The sequence below is a fragment of the Saimiri boliviensis genome, chromosome 5, assembly GCF_048565385.1.
Source record: "Saimiri boliviensis isolate mSaiBol1 chromosome 5, mSaiBol1.pri, whole genome shotgun sequence".
Taxonomy (NCBI): domain Eukaryota; kingdom Metazoa; phylum Chordata; class Mammalia; order Primates; family Cebidae; genus Saimiri; species Saimiri boliviensis.
In genome coordinates this window covers 38,048,158-38,067,310 of record NC_133453.1, presented here as the reverse complement: position 1 = coordinate 38,067,310, position 19,153 = coordinate 38,048,158, and the positions used below count along the sequence as shown (strand labels likewise).

The 19,153-nt window shown below is 36.4% G+C and overlaps 1 protein-coding gene across 5 annotated transcripts in view; it reads right to left on the bottom strand.

Annotated features, from left to right (window-relative positions):
- The window catches only part of ICA1L (islet cell autoantigen 1 like), an 82,185-nt gene that overhangs the window by 49,388 nt on the left and 13,644 nt on the right, over nt 1-19,153 (bottom strand). For 4 of the 5 annotated variants that reach the window (XM_074399246.1, XM_074399248.1, XM_074399250.1 and 1 more), the window contains exons 2-8: nt 13,811-13,979; nt 11,507-11,579; nt 11,021-11,113; nt 7,159-7,282; nt 5,465-5,663; nt 2,980-3,105; nt 1,167-1,265 (exon numbers count right to left, since the gene is read on the bottom strand). In XM_074399246.1, coding sequence (XP_074255347.1) covers nt 1,167-1,265; nt 2,980-3,105; nt 5,465-5,663; nt 7,159-7,282; nt 11,021-11,113; nt 11,507-11,579; nt 13,811-13,972 — 876 coding nt within the window. In that variant the 5' untranslated portion in view covers nt 13,973-13,979. The remainder of the gene's footprint in view (nt 1-1,166; nt 1,266-2,979; nt 3,106-5,464; nt 5,664-7,158; nt 7,283-11,020; nt 11,114-11,506; nt 11,580-13,810; nt 13,980-19,153) is intronic. The other variant, XM_074399249.1, reaches the window with a different exon arrangement.

Here is a 19,153-nt window from a genome sequence, read left to right as displayed (position 1 = left end):
ATAAGAAAGTCAATGTTAAGTAGATAGAAAGAATGTTTCTTCTTCTCTGCAAAGAAAATGAGAATAAAAATTCTAAAGAATCATATGAAATAGGAAGTTCTGAACTAGAAAGTGAAAGATATAGTACATGTATGCTAATGTAATCCGAACTGAGCTACTGAGCTCCAAATACTTGTTTCTCCTGGCTTCCTGTGTAAACTGCACATACTGTGATGTGGGGTAGCCATAGATTATTTTAACAACTTTGTAAAAGGCCTAACGAAGACTTAAACTGTGTTGCTGTCCTGTATTGCAATGCTCTAAATACAGCTAAAGATTTTCTATTTTGATTCTGAGCAGAAATTGGATATAAAATTTGCCTAAATATATAGTATGCCATACAGTGAAACATTTATTATAAAAAAAGTAAAAACAAAACAAAACAAAATGAAAAACAACCTAATTCAAGGGCATCTTTGGGGCTGGAAGATGCTGTGTCAGAACATGACTTTAACATCCTTCCTAAACCCTAGGAATATGTAAGATATGAGCCTATCACAAATACCACATTCAGCTTGAACAAACCAGCCAGCGGCGCTTTCAAGCTTTACTGAAAGTAAGGCAGAATGAATGGTAAGTTAAAAGGTACTGAAACCTGGCATAATGTTGGTATCATGAATTATATCTAGGTACTGAAACCTGGCATAATGTTGGTATTGTGAATTATATCTAGGTGCTGAAACCTGGCATAATGTTGGTATCATGAATTATATCTATGACAATAGTGTAAAAGTAAAACAGTAAAGTTTTTCTCTAACTGTTAATATTTTCAGGTAGATAATCTGGTCACTTTTGAGAACACATGACCACTTTCCATCACTTGTTCTTCTTAAATTTTTCCTTTCCATAGCCTTTTCTTATCTCTTTTGCTTTTAAATTTTTTCAAGTTCTCCCCTCTTTTTCACTGTCCTACTACGATCTTGAGCCTGCCAGCAGTATTCCTATGTATTTCAGTGCTGCTGGCAGCATCTGCAATTAGGAAAGTGCTGATCCTTGGCTGAAGGAAAATGTTTCTCAATGTCTTGTAAATTTTAAATTAACCTTGGCAAAAAAAAAAAAAAGTTTCAATGTTACCACCCAAATGAAGTGTAATACATCTAAACAAGAGAACATGGAACACCATGTACCTTGAGAGTTACAAAATCATATGGATGAAAGCCAATACAGGCTTCACGAATTTGGGACATCATTCGAGCTGTTTTCTCCCAGAATCCAAGCAGTGTTCTCTGCAAAAAAAGAAAAGGTGACTCTACAGTTCTGATTCCCCTCCATGGTTTTTTAAGTGCTGTATTTCCTTACTAGTTTAGTAGAGGAACAGTTGACAAATAAGAAGCAGCAGGAACTAAACTCAGTTTTCCAAGTTTGGGGAACCATAAAGCACTACAAATAGTCATTTTGCATAAGAATTGGCATCTGTGTCTGCACGTGTGGGTGTTGTCTGTATAAACAGCACAGGAATGTACACTGGAGCCACCTAGAGAGTGATTGCAGCTAAGAGAATGAAAACTGAAGGATTAGAACATCTGAGGTATTAAAGGGAGAAATTTTAAAAGCACAAAAATACCTATCTCTATAAAAGGAGGGGCATATGTGTAATCTTTATGTTAAGAGGAATATATAAACTTTTTTTTTTTTTTTGAGACGGAGTTTCACTCTTGTTACCCAGGCTAGAGTGCAATGGCGCAATCTCGGCTCACTGCAACCTCCATCTCCCGGGTTCAGGCAATTCTCCTGCCTCAGCCTCCCAGGTAGCTGGGATTACAGGCACGCGCCACCATGCCCAGCTAATGTTTTGCATTTTTAGTAGAGACGGGGTTTCACCATGTTGACCAGGATGGTCTCGATCTCTCGACCTTGTGATCCACCCGCCTCGGCCTCCCAAAGTGCTGGGATTACAGGCTTGAGCCACCGTGCCCGGCCTATATAAACATTTTTTAATTGGAGAAAAATTCCATTTACCACTAAATCTGGCCTTTCATCTAGAGTTCAAGAAAGATTTGCCAAAAAAAATGTGTTCTCAAGCTAACTCAAGTAATAGGAAATTTTTCTTGCTGCTTCAAGGTTCCTGATTAAAGTGAAGGTGAAGAATGGAGAGAATAAAGGAGAACTGAACTCATAGCTAGTGTGCTTCAGGCAATGCCAAACAGTTATCACACACCGTTATTTTAAAGTACATCCTTTTTCCATTCCTGAATCCCACAGAATTGAACTGAAATAGGCAGACTCCCTAAAAGCAGGAGTGAATGTCCATTTCCTATAGTTTATTACTCTTTTAAGTACAGTTTATTCAATTTTTTCTATTTAAAATATATGTAAAAATCAGTAACTGCTATTAACATCTAACTTATTCATTGTGTGTTATTTATATGTGATTTATAGTAACATAAGCACAAGTGAAACTTCTGAGGTTAAAGTGATATGGGATGACAACTTGGCAGAATGAAAAGAACACACAATCCAGAATTAGAAAACTTTGGTTTCTAAGCTCAACATTACCTCTCACTTTAATTCTCATAGGTGTCATTTTCCTCAACCGTAAAACGACAGAAAAGTTTTTAAACTTCTGGGGGCACAGCATCTTTGCTTCAGATGAAATTGTATATAGAACCTTCAAACCCAGAAGTGGAACAACTGTGGTTAAACCAGGGCAAATGGGCGTTAGAATTTGCCTCTTCAACATTCTCCTCTTCAACCTCAAATGGTCCATAGGTCTTTCTCTCTCCTATGACACCAAAGAGAATATCTACAGAAGTAGACAATCTCTAAGGTCTTTTCCAGAACTTTATGACTCTCTGACTTTCATAACCTCAATAAAGCAATTATAGCAAAGCCAAAGGAACCTAATCACACAAAATTTTCTGCACCCTTTAGACAACTTTTAAAAAGGAATCTCACCACTCATCTTTACTGCAAGGGCATGCTGATCATGGAGGTGGGTACCTGGTAGGTAGTGAGAGAATGAGATAGCATATTGCAGCGACTAGCTCCAAGTAAGTCCACTTTCTGACAAACATCCATCTTTAACTTGTCAAAAGAAGCTTTGCTATTTCTCACTTGCATCTGTACCTGCAATAAAAATGCTAATTTTTATTATAGATATATAGTATAAATATAGTATATTATTACAGATATAAATATATTATGCAGGTTCATATTTTCAGAAATAAATTATAATAAAGACTAATTACTTTTCCCTGTATCATTAATAGTTCATGAATAATGATGAAGATTTTGGCAACTGTTAGTAATTGTAGGAGATTCTTTCCAGAAGATATCTTTATGCTGAGAAAGTATGAGATAATAGATGGAAAGTACATAGTTTTTAAAAAAGTATTCCAAATAAAAAGGAACATCTGAAACTATTCATGGATAGGACTTAGCTAACAGCAGAAGAATAAATGGAAAGGGGACCTTATTAAAATGCTGAGAAACATTAGTAATATTTCTGAACCATGCAGATATTTATGAATTTTAGTAAAGATCTATTACATTTCTTGAATAAATGGTGAGTCATGTCATTGGGTAATGTGAATAGTCAACTTAATATATTAATTCATTCAACAAATATTTGAATATTTGTTGAATGAATTAATATATTAAAAAGTTAAGGTACCTATTACATGCAAGGCAGTGTTCTGGGCACTGAGACATTGTGATGAACAAAACAATGTTCTTCCCCACCATCCGTGGGTAGGAGGCACTGGGAAAAAAGAAGTACATAAATATATAAGATAATCTCAGGTTGCAGAAATGAGTGACTGACTACCTTAATAAAATGACATGGAGGTCCTTGGTGAGATCATTCATGATGTTTGAACTGGGACAGAAAGATGATGAGCAGGCTAAGCTAAGACCCTGGGGAGAGCATTCCAGAACCAGGGACAAGCAAGGACAAAGGTCCTGAGAGTGGGAGGTGGTGAAGACCTTATCATGTTAGAAGAACAAGAAGGAAGTGGGTATAGCACATTCTTCCTGGAGTGTAGAAAGCAAGTACAAAGTATGGCTGTGGAGGGACCAGGGATCAGGCCATGCAGGGTTTTAGGGGTCCAGATAGGGACTTGGATTGTATTTGATATGGTTTGGCTGTGTCCCTGCCCAAAACTCATCTTTTATTCCCATGTGTTATGGAAGGGACCCAGTGGGAGATAACTGAATTGGGGGCAGGTGTTTCCTGTGCTGTTCTGATGATAGTGAGTAAGTCTGACAAGATCCGATGGTTTTATTATTTATTTATTTATATATTTAAAGATGGGGTTTCACCATGATGGCGAGGCTGGTCTTAAACTCCTGACCTCAGGTGATCGACCCACCTTGGCTCTCCCAAAGTGCTAGGATTATAGGCATGAGCCACTGCACCTGGCCTAGATCTGATGGTTTTAAAAAGGGTAGTTTCCCTGCACAAGCTCTCTCTTTTTGCCTGCCACCATCCATGTAAGACATGACTTGGTCCTCCCTGCCTTCCGCCATGATTGTGAGGCCTCCCCAGTGACGTGGAACTGTAAGTCAATTAAATCTCCTTATCTACCCAGTCTCGGTTATGTCTTTATCAGCAGCATGAAAAGAGACTAATACATTATTCTTCTTCTAAAAATTGAGGTGAACGTTGCATGACATACAATTAGCAATTTTAAAGTTTTCAATTCAGTGGCATTTAGTGCATTCACAATGTCGTTCAGTCACTCCCTTGGACTGTATTCTCACTGTCAAAGATTGTAAAAGGGGTGAAATATGAGGTCGTGGTGGCCTGAGGCCATGTATTCACCTACTTCATAGGGCTGTTGTGTGTAATCAATGAGGCAAACCACTTAACAGCTGGCCTAAAAGTCCTGGCTCCATCAATATTAAATATTATGATATTTATTATGGGTTCTCTAAATATTTATAAAATAAATGAAAAAATGAATTTTATTATTTATGTATGGTAGAATTAGGGGATATAATTTGTAATAAGCAGTTTACTTAGCAAAAATGTATGTTTATACGTAATTACTTACCAAGTTTGTGGCCAAACTTTGAATTGTGACCAAACAAAAATTTTGACAACCTTCATATTTTCTTGTAATTAACAATCATTTGACATGAATTTTTACTTAAATTACTTTTGTCCTCTGTAATAAACTATTTTCTTCCTGCAAATGAATCTCAGAAGCCCAAGCAAGCAACATTTAATAAGTAATTTAGATCTATCATGAGAGGGATTAAAAAAATTAATAAAAAAGGTAGATGGGTGTGAAGATGTCACTCCAGGAGTAAAAATAAAAGTGTGACAAGCTTTTGTACTTCCAACTACAGTCTCCAAGCAACCAAGAATTTATAATGAAACATATATTTCTCAAAAAACATCTGAAATTTTATGATCTTAAATTATTCTATGGCAGTTTCATATTTCATACACCAAGAAAAGGAAAGGGATACATTTTCATACTTTTCTAAACTTTTCCATTTGCTTTAAGGTGTCTGGGTCCAGCTCTTGGGATACATCTTTCATCCACAGCAGAGCTCCTCTGTATTCTGTGCGTGCCTGCTCCATCCGATTAATTGTCATCAAGGTATCAGATACCGCCCTTTGACTGAATGTTGCTACTTCTTGCTTCAGACGAGACAGAGGAGTACACAGGGCCAATCTAATGGCAGAGAGGTAAAAATCAGAGGGTTGAACACATCGTAAGTAAAACAAAACAAAGGTTTAAACCAATGATAAAGCATATTTGCTAACAAGATGAATCTACAAGTAAAAAATTATTAAGTTCCGTAAGGAGATTTAGAAAAAAAATTAGAATCATATAGCTAACTCTGAATTATCAATAAAGATGTGACAGCTGGACATGGTGGCTCATGCCTGTAATCCCAGCACTTTGGGAGGTGGGCAGATCACCTGAGATCAGGAGTTTGAGACCAGCCTGACCAACATGATGAAACCCCGTCTCTACTAAAAATACAAAAAATTAGCCAGGCATGGTGGTGGGTGCCTGTAATCCCAGCTACTCAGGAGGCTGAGGCAGAAGAATCGCTTGAACCTGGGAGGTGGAGGTTGCAGTGAGCCAATATTGTGCCAGTGCACTCCAGCCTGGGCAACAGAACAAAACTCCATCTCAAAAAAAAAAAAAAAAGATGTGTCTACACCTCCTCACTTGTTACTTTAGGAAATATGTCATTTTTGCAATACTTTGGATGTTATTTCATGTATAAGTAACCTGCCCACTAAATCTGCCATTTAGAGGACAGTTCTGAGGGGAACAGAGAACCTGCATTCATAAAGCATAATCCAATTAACAGAAAGCCTTCATTTGACAAGTTCAGGGAAAACCTGGGTTTGGAAAAGCAGGTAAGATGCTAGGAGAACTAATGAGTATGCAGTTCTCAGCGGCTGAGGATGAGGACAAGATAAGAAGTTTTTTTTTTTTTTTTTAAACAAATTAAATCCAATTCCTCTGCTCTGCTTTTGGCTTAGTGGCATTGAAGGTCTGTACTTAGTACCTCATGTCACTTCCTTCGAGATAGATTTTTGCACTGATGTGATGTTTCAGAGTAAAGCTATCTCAAGCTGTACATCATTATTATAGGTCTGATAAAGACTGTTGTATTCTTCTTCTTAAATACAAAGATTTGGGCTATGTTTAGGAATTACAGAAGATTCTTTGCAGCAGGTATCATTATAGTAAAAACTGAAATAATAACTGGAAAGCATGCAGTTAAGAAGAAAAAATTTCTCCTACTTAAAAAGTACCAATATATTTATAGTATAATATCAAAAAGTGAAATTGAAAAAAAGAAAATATACATTTTTAAGATGTTAGTTATTCTGTGACTGTTACATTAAACCAGTTGAGAGATATAACTGACACTTGTCTGATTGTAGGGGAAATAAAAGAAAAATAAATACAGGCCTAAAGACTATTTCTAGAAATTAAGCAATCAAGAACATTAATCATTAAATAATTATTTTGCATACAAAATTAGTAATTAAGAATTAGGTGTCAAAACATATAACTGCAATATATTTTTCTTTAACCCTTTATTAGGCTGAACAGTGATCTTTACAAATATAAAAATTTAAGTACATATGTCAAAACTATCAGATTGACTACAGATTCAAGATGATGAACAACCATGGTAAACCTTTGCTTGGCTGAAGAACAGAGTGCCTTGCCAGTGGCATCCATCATTTTGCCAGCTTGAGTTGCATCGCGTTCCGCTTGAAACTTTAAAAAGAGCCCTAGCTCATTTTCTTCCTCTGATATAACTAGGAAAAAAATTACAGTGTAGTTAATTGTTTCCTTTACATCATTTGTTTAAAACATACACACAACTAAAATTCTCACAGTAATAACTTTCTCTACAAGATTTACTTGGGGAAAGAAGAAGAGACTTATTTTTTAAATGCAATTCCCAGGCTCCATTTCCAGAGACTCTACTTTCCACAGGTTTAGGGAATGTGGCTTCTTATCAGCACTTCAGATGGTTTGATTTTTAGTGACAGAAATCCCTCAAAACTACAAAATAAAGCCATAAATAATGCATTTTCAAATGTGCAGAGATGTATTTTAGGACCACTGCCTCTTAGAAAGTATTTGCTTCCTACTTAAACTTGTTAACTTAATTCTTGACTCCCATCCTGGCTTCAGTTTCCTATGCTTGGTATTCCAGACCCACAGATGTCCAGAGTTCTGCTCCAGCAACCCTAAACATTGTCATCTATAGCAGACAAATGTGTGGGGGGGCAGGAGAACAAACTGTCATCTAGTGCACTGCTGCTCAAAGTGTGGGCCATGGACTAGTATTTGTCCAGAATCCTCTGTTAACAAGCTGCGACAAGCGGAGAAGTAAAGAAACTGAGAATAATTGTGTAGAGACTTTTACCAATTTGACTGAGCATTTTATATTTGTCAAATCTAATAAAGTGAGCTTATAATACATTTTTCATGTATTTTATTTCATTTTTCTAAAAGCTATTTTTTTAAAAGATGGGGTTTTCCTCTAACGCCCAGTCTGGAGTTCAGTGGCTTGATCATAGCTCACTGTAACCTTGAACTCCTGGGCTCAAGTGATCCCCCTGCCTCATCCTCCTGAGTAGCTGGATCTACAGACATGAGTCACAGTGCTTGGGTAATTTTTTAAAAGTTATTTTAGAGGTAGGGTGTCACTATGTTGCCCAGGCTGGTCTCAAAACTCCTAGCCTCAAGACATCTTCCCACCTTGGCCTCCCAAAGCACTAGAATTACAGGCACAAGTCCCAGTGCTCAGCTAAAAATTCATTTTTATTGAATTTTACAAAGGTATCAGTTTACAACAGATTGAAAGTAAACCATGAAACAAACAAAAATAAAAAAGTACTTCACCACAATTTAAGAAATTCTGATCTAGTGTCAGCTGATCCTGTAACCACAGTAAGACTAATGAGGGGGAAAGCCCAGTGCTCCAATTACAAGCTTAAAGTGAATAAACAACAACAAATGTCATGCCTAATTTTATCCCAATTCACTGATAGAAAAATAAAAGTTAAAAGTGAAAGGGAAGTGCCTGGCTACTTGTGTAGCTGCAATAGAACTCAGGCCTCCTCATGCCGGCTCCCCATTTCCCCTGCTCCCCCAACCATGCCTGCAAGGGTGACCAAGGAGAGCACAATGGTGTAATGAGGAAGGTATCTACAGTCTGTAGTCTCATCTCTAATAAAACCATGAACAACTGACCTGATCCAGAGCGAATGGGGTTTGGGGAGTCATGCTAATTTAATGCTGATTACTTAAGAGATGTACAGTTTACATACTTCCTTTGAATCAGAACTTCATAAAGTATACCCTAATGAAAACTACTAGAAAATATTCATTTGGGTATGCTGGTTCAAAAAGCACTTTGAGTACTTGGAATACTTCATTATCAAGTATCAACTGAACATAAATGATCACTGAAGCTTACCTTTATCACTGCAGAAAGGGCAGTCAATGAGGATAATCTGTGCTGCTTCTATGTTGGGACCTCCCTGCCAAAATCTACAGAGACTCCTCCCTGACATGTTCTCCTGAGTCAAGAGATTCCCATAAAGTTATGGTGCTGGACTAACCTACTACATTTGTCTGATGTTACATCCAATAGATGTATTAATGCAATTGTCTTCAAGAAATCACATATTTATAGACAATCTTGAAGTGAAAATACATAATTAAATCTATGTATATGTATCTCTTCCTTATCCTGAAAAGCTCCATCAGAGTGCTAAAAGATCTAGTGATTTCAGGGTATATAAATTTGCTGATTTTTTTCACATTTTCATTTCTATCACAGGAGTCACTGGTCCAGTGATTGTGATGGCCAGATGGCCATTTACTGCTTGGTAATCTGAACCACAAATTTCCTTTGTTCCTTTATCCTCCCATTAGTTTCAATAACAAACTCTTCTGCCCATGCAGGCTGTTCTCATTCTTTAAGCTCTTTAAACTCCAAATCTCTTCTTTCCTCTACATGTTCAACTGCTATAAATCTTTAAAGTTTTACCTCAATTTCTAGCTATGGAGTTCCCATTACCAATTACTCTTATCCACAGTTATTTTTCACTTTTAGGAATTCAGAGTTATGTCTGTATCATTATTCTGAACTCAATTACATACTACTTGTATCATCTCTCTTTTTGTTACAAAAAGTTGTTTTTTCAACTATTTCCTTGAGAAAAGCAAATGGCAGGTAGTCAAATACTTGGGGCCAGGCACAGTGGCTCATGCCTGTAAATTCCAGCACTTTTGAAGGCAGGTGGATCACGAGGTCAGGAGATCGAGACCATCCTGGCCAAAATGGTGAAATGCCATCTCTATTAAAAATACAAAAATTAGCTGGGCGTGGTGGTGCTTGCCTGTAGTCCTAGCTACTCAGGAGGCTGAGACAGGAGAATTGCTTGAACCCAGGAGGTGGAGGCTGCAGTGAGCCAAGACTGCACCACTGCACTCCAGCCTGGGTGACAGAGCGAGACTCCATCTCAAAAAAAAAAAAAAAAAAAAAAGCCAACTTGAATAATCATGCTTTATTGGATTTCTTTATTTAATGGGACAATGTATAAGCTTTGATTATAAAGCAATGAGATTAATTTATATAGCTACATGAGAAAAATTATTGATTCACTGAAATCAAATATTTATCGAGTACTGACCATATGCTAGACATTGTTTCTAGACTGGAGGCACAGAAATAAACAAAACATTATAATTCTGTCTTTAAGGAGGGTATAATCTAGTGGTGTGAAAAAAAACAACAGATAAATGCATAGAATGTTGAATACTGTTAACTGTTCAGGGAGTTTTGGTGGAAAGGGATATTGTATTTTTTGTGCCCTCTGAGGGCAGGGAGTATGCATTTTAGATATGCAGTTCAGGGAAGGCCTCATTTAAAAAGATGAAATTTGACCAAATACCCAAAGGAAGTTAGGGATTCCACTATGCAGATATGCCTACTGTATAAGATATTAATATGGCTAAAGACAAGAAGGTTTTTAGGACGTGTAATTAGAGAGGTAGCCATGTCCAGTAGGCCCACTGTAATTAAAAAAGGAGAAGAGATACAAAGATTGAGTTTCAACCTGAACAGGTCCAAAAGAGAAGAGAATAGGCAAAGGCAGGATGCCAAGAAGGAGTGACCAGTAGGAGGAAAACCAGGAAAGCCAAGTGAAGAGAGTGTATCAAGGAAAAGGAAATAATAAACTGTGTTAAATAATGTGATAAGCCAGATTTAGACAGGAGTTAGTTAATCATGACCCCGAGAAGAGAAATTCAGTAGAGTGATGGAGATAAAACTTGACTGGAGTGAGTACAAGATAAAGTGGAAGGAAAGGAACAGAGACCATGCATACAGATAATTACATCACATTTTTCTGCAAAGAGGAGCAGAGGAATGGAATTTAACTGCAAGGGCAAGTGGGAGTCAAGATAAAGAGGTTTAAGTGATGGAAACAAATCCATTTCAGATGCTGGGCAGGCCCAGGCATGGTGACTCACACCTGTAATCCCAGCACTTCGAGAGACTGAGGCAGGAGGATCACTTGAGGCCAGGAGTTTGAAAGCAGTCTGGGCAGCATAGTGAGACTCTGTGTCTACAAAAAAATACAAAAATTAGCCAGGTATGGTGGCACAGGCCTGTAATCCCAGCTACTTGGTAGGCTGATGTGGGAGGATCACTTGAGCCCAGGTGGTAGAGACTACAGTGAGCTGTGATCACACCACTGCACTCCAGCCTGGGTAACAGAGGAAGACCCTGTCTCAAAGAAAAAAAGGAATATCAGCAAAAAATAAATCTGGGTCAGAGGATTTGATTAACTGAGGAAAAAAGGGACAGAATACTGGGGTCTTTGAGAACAGGTCACTGTAAATATTCATATTTTGTCATAAGAAGCTATTCACAAAATAGTTTTACTACTTTTATATTAGATCTTTAATTTTAAAAAATGGTAACAAATATTATCATACAGATATCTATAATTTCATACCATTGAGTCTTAGCTGGTATTTCTCAACTATCTTCAGAAGTTCAGTGCATGTCTCTTGAATGGAGTGAAAAACCTTGAAATAAATATAAATTATATTAGGACAATTTAAAAAACCATAAACAAATATATGTTATAAGCACTCCAAAAGCATAACATTTTCTTACAGGTATTATATCTATCTTAAAAATATTATATCTATTTTTCCTTGGCTTTGACATACTTCAATTTTTGTTATATATCTGATGTAGAAAGTACATTCTCCCATGAGAGTTGGAAAAATGATAATATAGGGGAGTAAACAAAAAATTAAAACTGAAGAGTTTGTCCTCATCTCAGCCCCAAACCATCTAAATAACAAAAAGACAAATCTAATATAAACTACATCAAATATTGCCAACCACAGATGAACAGAGTACAGACAAACTTAGAAAGTGTTAACTCCAAGTCTTGGCTTTTCTCCCATATTGGTCTAAGCAAAACAGATTACTAAATTTACCATAAAACTTAAATAATGTATTACAACATCAAATATAAATTATTTTTAGATTCTTTTTGTTTAGAATTTTCCATAGATATTAATTATTTGATTACTACTGCTGCTAATTGCTAACAGAAAATATCCAGTTGTCTCTCATTTCAAAATAAAGCACATGAAAATTTGAGATGGGGACACACTATACACACGACATAACTCTTCACACAAATGTAGGTGTTTCCAGATAAATAAGCTGGCATAAGTTTTAGTGTACAGCCTTCTCACAAAGTGCTACAATGAGAATTTTTTTTTAAGCAAGGGCTGTCTGTTCAGAATCATCTTCACTGAAGAATTTTTATGTGACTTAGTTAAAAAAGACCTTGGTACTACTGTGTAGTAGTAAGCCCTAACCCTTTGATTGTCAAATGCCCAGTATCAAGAAACCTGCACATTCTATCTCTAGAGCAGTTTCATTATTATTTTGATGTTTGATCAAACCTACAGAAGACTGACAATAAACACTAAAATATTAAAGGAGGGGAAGGCATCAATTTTCCTTATAAGTTTAGACATGTTTGAAGTGCAGTGGGTATTTGAATTTGGCAATTGTAAGATCGGTTTTAAATGAATGTGGAAGAAGATTAGAAAAGAATACGAAAAAGGTAGTTCTACTAGGATGAAGTGATTATGCTTGATTTTTTTTTCCCCACAGGTCTTTTCAAGATTTACATACCATTCCTTTTTACTTTTATAATAAACCTGTTTCTCATTCTTAAAAAATAGTACAAATGTAAGAGAAAGTTCTTGGTTGATTCCAAATATTTATCTAATGGACAGATTTACACTGAATATAAAACACGTCACCCACAGATGACCTAACAATGTAAAACAATATCAAAACCTCATACATTCTCACTTCTCTGGGAATAAATCTAGAACAATATACTGTTGTGTTAAAACATGCAACATCAATAATAATAAAGTCTTCACTTTTACACATTTGTCATTGAATCCTAAGAATACTTTTCAACAGAAACAGTAAAAGCTTGTAAATTTTTATGTATTTCTACATTTGTTTCGGCAATGATATAAGTTTACTTTATGCAGAAGAAAATACTTGATCAAGACCAGTTTAATTAGACCCATATTTGGAAGAATCCTACCATAATAATTATATTCCAAGCATAACAGAATATCTGCCTGGAAATATTTGAAAGAGTTAGCTTGAATTAGAATATATATGTTGAGTTAGTAAATCTGCATTTAAAAATTCAGACTTCTGTATTCATTTATATGAAACTCTTCTCTAATTAGCCTAATTACTTTAAACCATTTATTGGTTTAAAATTGTTCCATGGCAATTATTTATTTAAAATAAAAAACAGCCAAAAAAGGCATTAGGAAGTATTTCAATAACTCTTTTAGTAAAATAGAAATAATAACTCTTATCTTCATTCACTATTTGATTTTAATTATTTCAGTGAAATATAAGACTTCACATCAAAGTACTACAAAACAGTATGACATGATATATAATGAGTATATAGTCTTAATTGGGACTGTTATTAATTCACTAGCTTAAAAATTGTAATATGTGTGCCAGAGAAACTACTTCATATTTTATCTAATTTAGTGAATACCAATTTTGCAAATTCTCAGTTTGTGAGAACTGTGACCTCCTATTTAGAGCCCTAATTGACAGCTGGATACAACTAAACATTCTATTATCAAATTGGCATTTATCCCCACAAGCTCTCCAGTTTGAAAACTTGTTGCAGTCCCCCATGATGTCCCAAATAATAGACAATACACAGAATGCTCAAATTTACCTCAAGTTTAGCATCCAGTTCAGCATCAGATGCCACCAAGTGCTCATCCTCTTTTTTTCCTGTTGCTTTGATAAAGACCTGTTTAGTTTTCCAGTATTTCTTCTGCATTCTGCTCACTACTGACTGATTGTCTTCTGGTCTGGGTTGCCCAAATGAATCCATGGAGTGACTAAAATGAACAGACTAAAACTGAACTTCTTAAAAAAAAAGTTTATATAATAATAATAATAGAATAAAATGTATATAATAATAATTAATATTTAGCTAGCCAATATTTAATTTGACAAATGGAAAAAAGGTATTAAATGCAATTTTTTTTAAGAGTAAGGGTCTCATTCCATCACCAAGGCTGGACTGTAGTGGTGCAATCATAGTTCACTATAATGTGGGCTCAAGAAATCTGTCTCAGCCTCACATAGCACTGGGATTACAGGTGTGAACCACCACACCTGGCCCCTAATATTAATCTTCACAGTCAAACATGCTAATGCTTGCTTTATATGGTCTAAATGTATAATTTCAACTTGCACAAGAAACAGGCAAAAAATTAATTATATTTACATTAATTTCAGTTGGATGACAAAGGTAATAAAACTTATGATTTTACAATTATGTCTAGAAAATATATTTTATTTGACTGATATCTATTTATAGATGTTTATTACTTTCTAAGTTTTGCTTTTGTAATAAAACTGCAAAATGAACAAACTTGTACATATATCTTTACATACTATCAGTTCCTTAGAAAAAGTTCCTATAGTTATAATTGCTATGTCAGACAAACATTCATTTAATAAATATTCTCAGATATGCAAAGATTCCAACACATACTCTTTAAAAATCACTCAAAGAAATATTTTAATGCCCAATAAAGTCTACACAAATAAACTCCTTAAGTATAAGGGAAGATACGTTATAAAAGAAATACAGATGGACATTGTAAACTGTAAACATAAAAATTAATGTCTAAGAAGTTATTCTTAACAAGGTTAACATGGCTATGTAAGAAAATGCAAATGTGAAAAGTATTTCTTAAGGATATTTAAAAAGAAGAAATACTACTAACAATTTGGATCTAAAGCCCAAATTATTCCAACAAACTGTAAGAGTAAGAATAAAAGCGAAATGCTCAAGTATGTGACTCATTAGTTATTTCCAGGCACATCAATAGATGCTATTGTATTTTCCATGATAGAAACGAAATAGAGGTTCAATTTCTTTTAATTTGAAGTAATTACTAATTAAATAAAAATAGGAAGTCTAATTTCCAAATTACTAGGGGTAAAACAAAAGAGCCAGAAAAACTATAGCAAAAGCAAAAGACCAAGTGAGTAAAACAGGAGTAAGGCAATATAACACAGTACAAAACAAGAAGATGGAAGAAGAACAATTATATTATTTAGTATAATAGATGCAAACTTCTTTTTAAATACAAAGAATCTCAAATCATAAAAAACAAAAATCGAAATTCAACTATATGGTATTTGAAATTCATCTAAAACAAAATGACACAGAAAGATAAAAATAAAGACATGCGTTAAGATATATCAGTTAAATAAATACAAAAAGAAATTAGGATAGCTATATTAGTATCAGACAAAGTAGATTTAAATAAAAAGCATAAAATGAACAAGGACAAGCTGTAAAGTCCACAAAATGGCCAATTTTCTAGATATCCTCTGGATTATTTGCCTTTGGATATCCTCCTAGATTCCTGGGCAGTAAATATTAGTCATCATTTAATTGCCAAACTTCCAAATATGTTACCCTGGATAATTTGTCTGGACATAATTTGGAACAGAAAATAATGTGGGAACTTAATTTGGGTACATAGGGAGCATGGATTTGATATAGGCATTATACTGTTCTGACACATCTAGTGTCTTGAAGGAAACTTAGTTTTTCTTTCCCATCCAGTTTCTTTCTGCTTTTGGTTGCTCTCAACTGCTTTCAGTCCTCCTCCTCCTTCCTTCCACCCCCAATTTTAAAATAATTATAAGCAGTCTAACCATATGACAAACTGTTAATCTCTTCTACTAAACTGACTGCTAGTTTAGGCTCTATCAATTAGGAGAACAAAATGCTAGGGAATATCAGGGAAGAATACCTCTTCCCTATGTCAACTTCCATGTTGATGTAGCTCAAACAATATATTCCTCTCCTCGCAACCACTCTCTCAGTATCTTCTTCTTGGAAAAGAAAGAGTAACTTATCTGATTGGAAATTTGACACTAATAAACTCGACTCCTCTATATCTGAAAACTATCTTGCCTGCAGAGGGCACACATTCCCTGGCAAAAGGAGAAAGTGACTGGGAGGATAAATCTGCAAGAGGTGAGATTTGTACATTTGTGGGGTTTTTTTGTTGTTGTTTTCTTTTGTTTTATGAGACAAAGTCTCGCTCTGTCACCCAGGCTGGAATGCAGTGGCGCAATCTGGGCTCACTGTAACCTCTGCCTCCCAGGTTCAAGCTATCGTCCTGCCTCAGCCTCCTAAGTAGCTGGGACCACAGGCGCATGCTGCCACATCCAGCTAATTTTTGTATTTCAGTAGAGACGGGGTTTCACCATGTTGCCCGGGCTGGTCTCGAACTCCTGAGCTCAGGCAATCCACCCGCCTCAGCCTCCCAAATGCTGGGATTACAGGTGTGAGTCACCATGCCTGGCCCACATTTGTGGTTTTTATGACCCAGGGCACTGCTAAATGTGCTTGCCACTGGAGGTAGGTTAGGCAGGAAGCCAAGTCTTATGGGCTTGATACATCAGATAACAGAGTTCAATGCTGGCAGAACTTATCAGATATTTAGGAGGGATTTCATAAAAGGGAAGAAGACAAAGAGGAGGTAAACCCCAAAATATGTATATAAAGTCCTCCCAAGACCTGTGCTAGTCACTAAACTAATTATGAGGCAAGGGAGAGAAACCCAGGAATCGTGGCATAAATTGGCCACTGAAAGATGAAATAACTAAGTGAAGATTTTGGCACTACCACTAGAGAGGAGACAGTTTGGCGTATGAGTTCAGTCCAATTAACTGGCTTCTAGAATAAAAATTATGTTTCAGAGAAGCAAAACAGAATCCGGAATCTCTCAAATGTATCATTCAAAATGCCAAGTATTCAATAGAAAAACACTAGACATACAAAGAAATAGGAAAATGTGACCCATACTCCGGTGGGGAAAAAGCAGTCAATAAAAACAGACCCCAGAGATTTCTCAGATACTGCAATCAGGTAATTACTTTAAAGCAACGATTAACATACACACAGACTGAATGTAGGATGTATGCATGATAAATGAACACATTAAAAATATTAGAAAACAAGCAAAACTCTCCAGTTACTAAGTTCAGTAACTATAATTTAAAATTCACTGACGCTGAGTGTGGAAACTCATGTCTGTAATCCCAGCATTTTGGGAGGCTGAGACAATTGGATCTCTTGAACCCTGGAGTTTGAGGTTACACTGAGCCATGATTATGCCACTGTACTCCAGCCTGGGTGACAGAATGAGTGACAGACTGCCTCTTTAAAAATAATAGAGCCGGGCATGGTGGCTCATGCCTGTAATCCCAGCACTTCAGGACGCCTAGGCAGGCAGATCACAAGGTCAGGAGATTGAGACCATCCTGACCAACATGGTAAAACCCCGTCTCTACTAAAAACACAAAAATTAGCTGGGTGGTGTGTGTCTGTAATCCCAGCTACTAAGGAGGCTGAGGCAGGAGAATTGCTTGAACCTGGGAGGTGGAGGTTGCAGTGAGCTGAGATCACGTCACTGCACTCCAGCCTGGTGACAGAGCGAGATTCCTTCTCAAAATAAATAAATAAAATAAATAAATAATAACTGGACAGGATTAAGAGCAAACTGAAGATGGCAGAAGTGAAAGTTTTTTCTTAACAAAAATTACCAATCTAAAAACTGGGGTGGGGATGGGAGGAGGAAGAAGAACCAAAAGAAGAGAAGAGATAGAATGGGACAGAAAAATATTCAAAAAAGTAAAACATCCCCAAATTTGTTAATGACATTAATTTACAGATCCAATAAGCTAACTGACAAACTCCACAAAGGATAAAGAAAACACAAATATACATGCCATAGACAAACCACTTAAATCCAGATAGAAAAAAAAAAAAGAAAAAAAAATAGCAAAGAAAACCGATCTTGAAAGCAATAAAGAAAAGTGGCATAATACACACAAGGTAACAAAAATACAAATAGGTCAGTTCTCAATAAAAACAACAAAAGTAGGCCAGGCGTGGTGGCTCACACCTGTAATCCCAGCAATTTGGGAGGCCAAGGCGGGTGGATCACGAGGTCAATAGATCAAGACCATCTTGGTCAACATGGTGAAACCCTGTCTCTACTAAAAATACAAAAAAATTAGCTGGGCATGGTGGCGCGTGCCTGTAATCCCAGCTACTCAGGAGGCTGAGGCAGGAGAATTGCCTGAACCCAGGAGGCGGAGGTTGCGGTGAGCCGAGATCGTGCCATTGCACTCCAGCCTGGGTAACAAGAGCGAAACTCCGTCTCAAAACAACAACAACAACAACAACAACAACAACAACAAAAGTCAGACTAAATGGAAGGACATATTTAAAGTACTGAAAGAAGAAAGATCTGTTGACACCTAATTCTACATCTATTGAAACTGTCCTTTTAAAAATGAAAGTGGTGGGAGCACAGTGGCTCAGGCAATTCCAGGACTTTAGGAAGCTGTGGGGGAAGATCACTGGAGCCCAGGAGCTCAAGACCAGTCTAGGCAAGATGGCAGGACTTCACATCCACAAAAAAATTTAAAAAACATTAGCCATGTATGGCAGTGTGAGCCTGTAGTCCACGCTACTCAGGAGGCTGAGGCTTCAACCCAGGAGTTTGAGGCTAAAGGAGTATGTACTAACTGAATGCAAGGAAGCTAAAAACCTTGAAAACAGGTTAGATGAATTGCTAACTAGGATAACCAGTTTAGAGAACATAAATGACCTGATGGAGCTGAAAAACACAACACGAGAACTTCATGAAGCATATACAAGAATCAATAGCCAAATTAATCAAGTGGAATAAAAGATATTAGAGACTGAAGATCAACTCAACGAAATGAAATAAAGTGAGAAGACAAGATTAGAGAAAAAAGAGTGAAAATAAATGAACAAAGCCTCCAAGAAATATGGGACTATGTGAAAAGACCAAATCTACGTTTGATTGGTATACCTGAAAGTGACAGGGAGAATGGAACCAAACTGGAAAATACGCTTCAGGATATTATCCAGGAGAACTTCCCCAACTTAGCAAGGCAGGCCAACATTCAACTTCAGGAAATACAGAGAATACCACAAAGATACTCC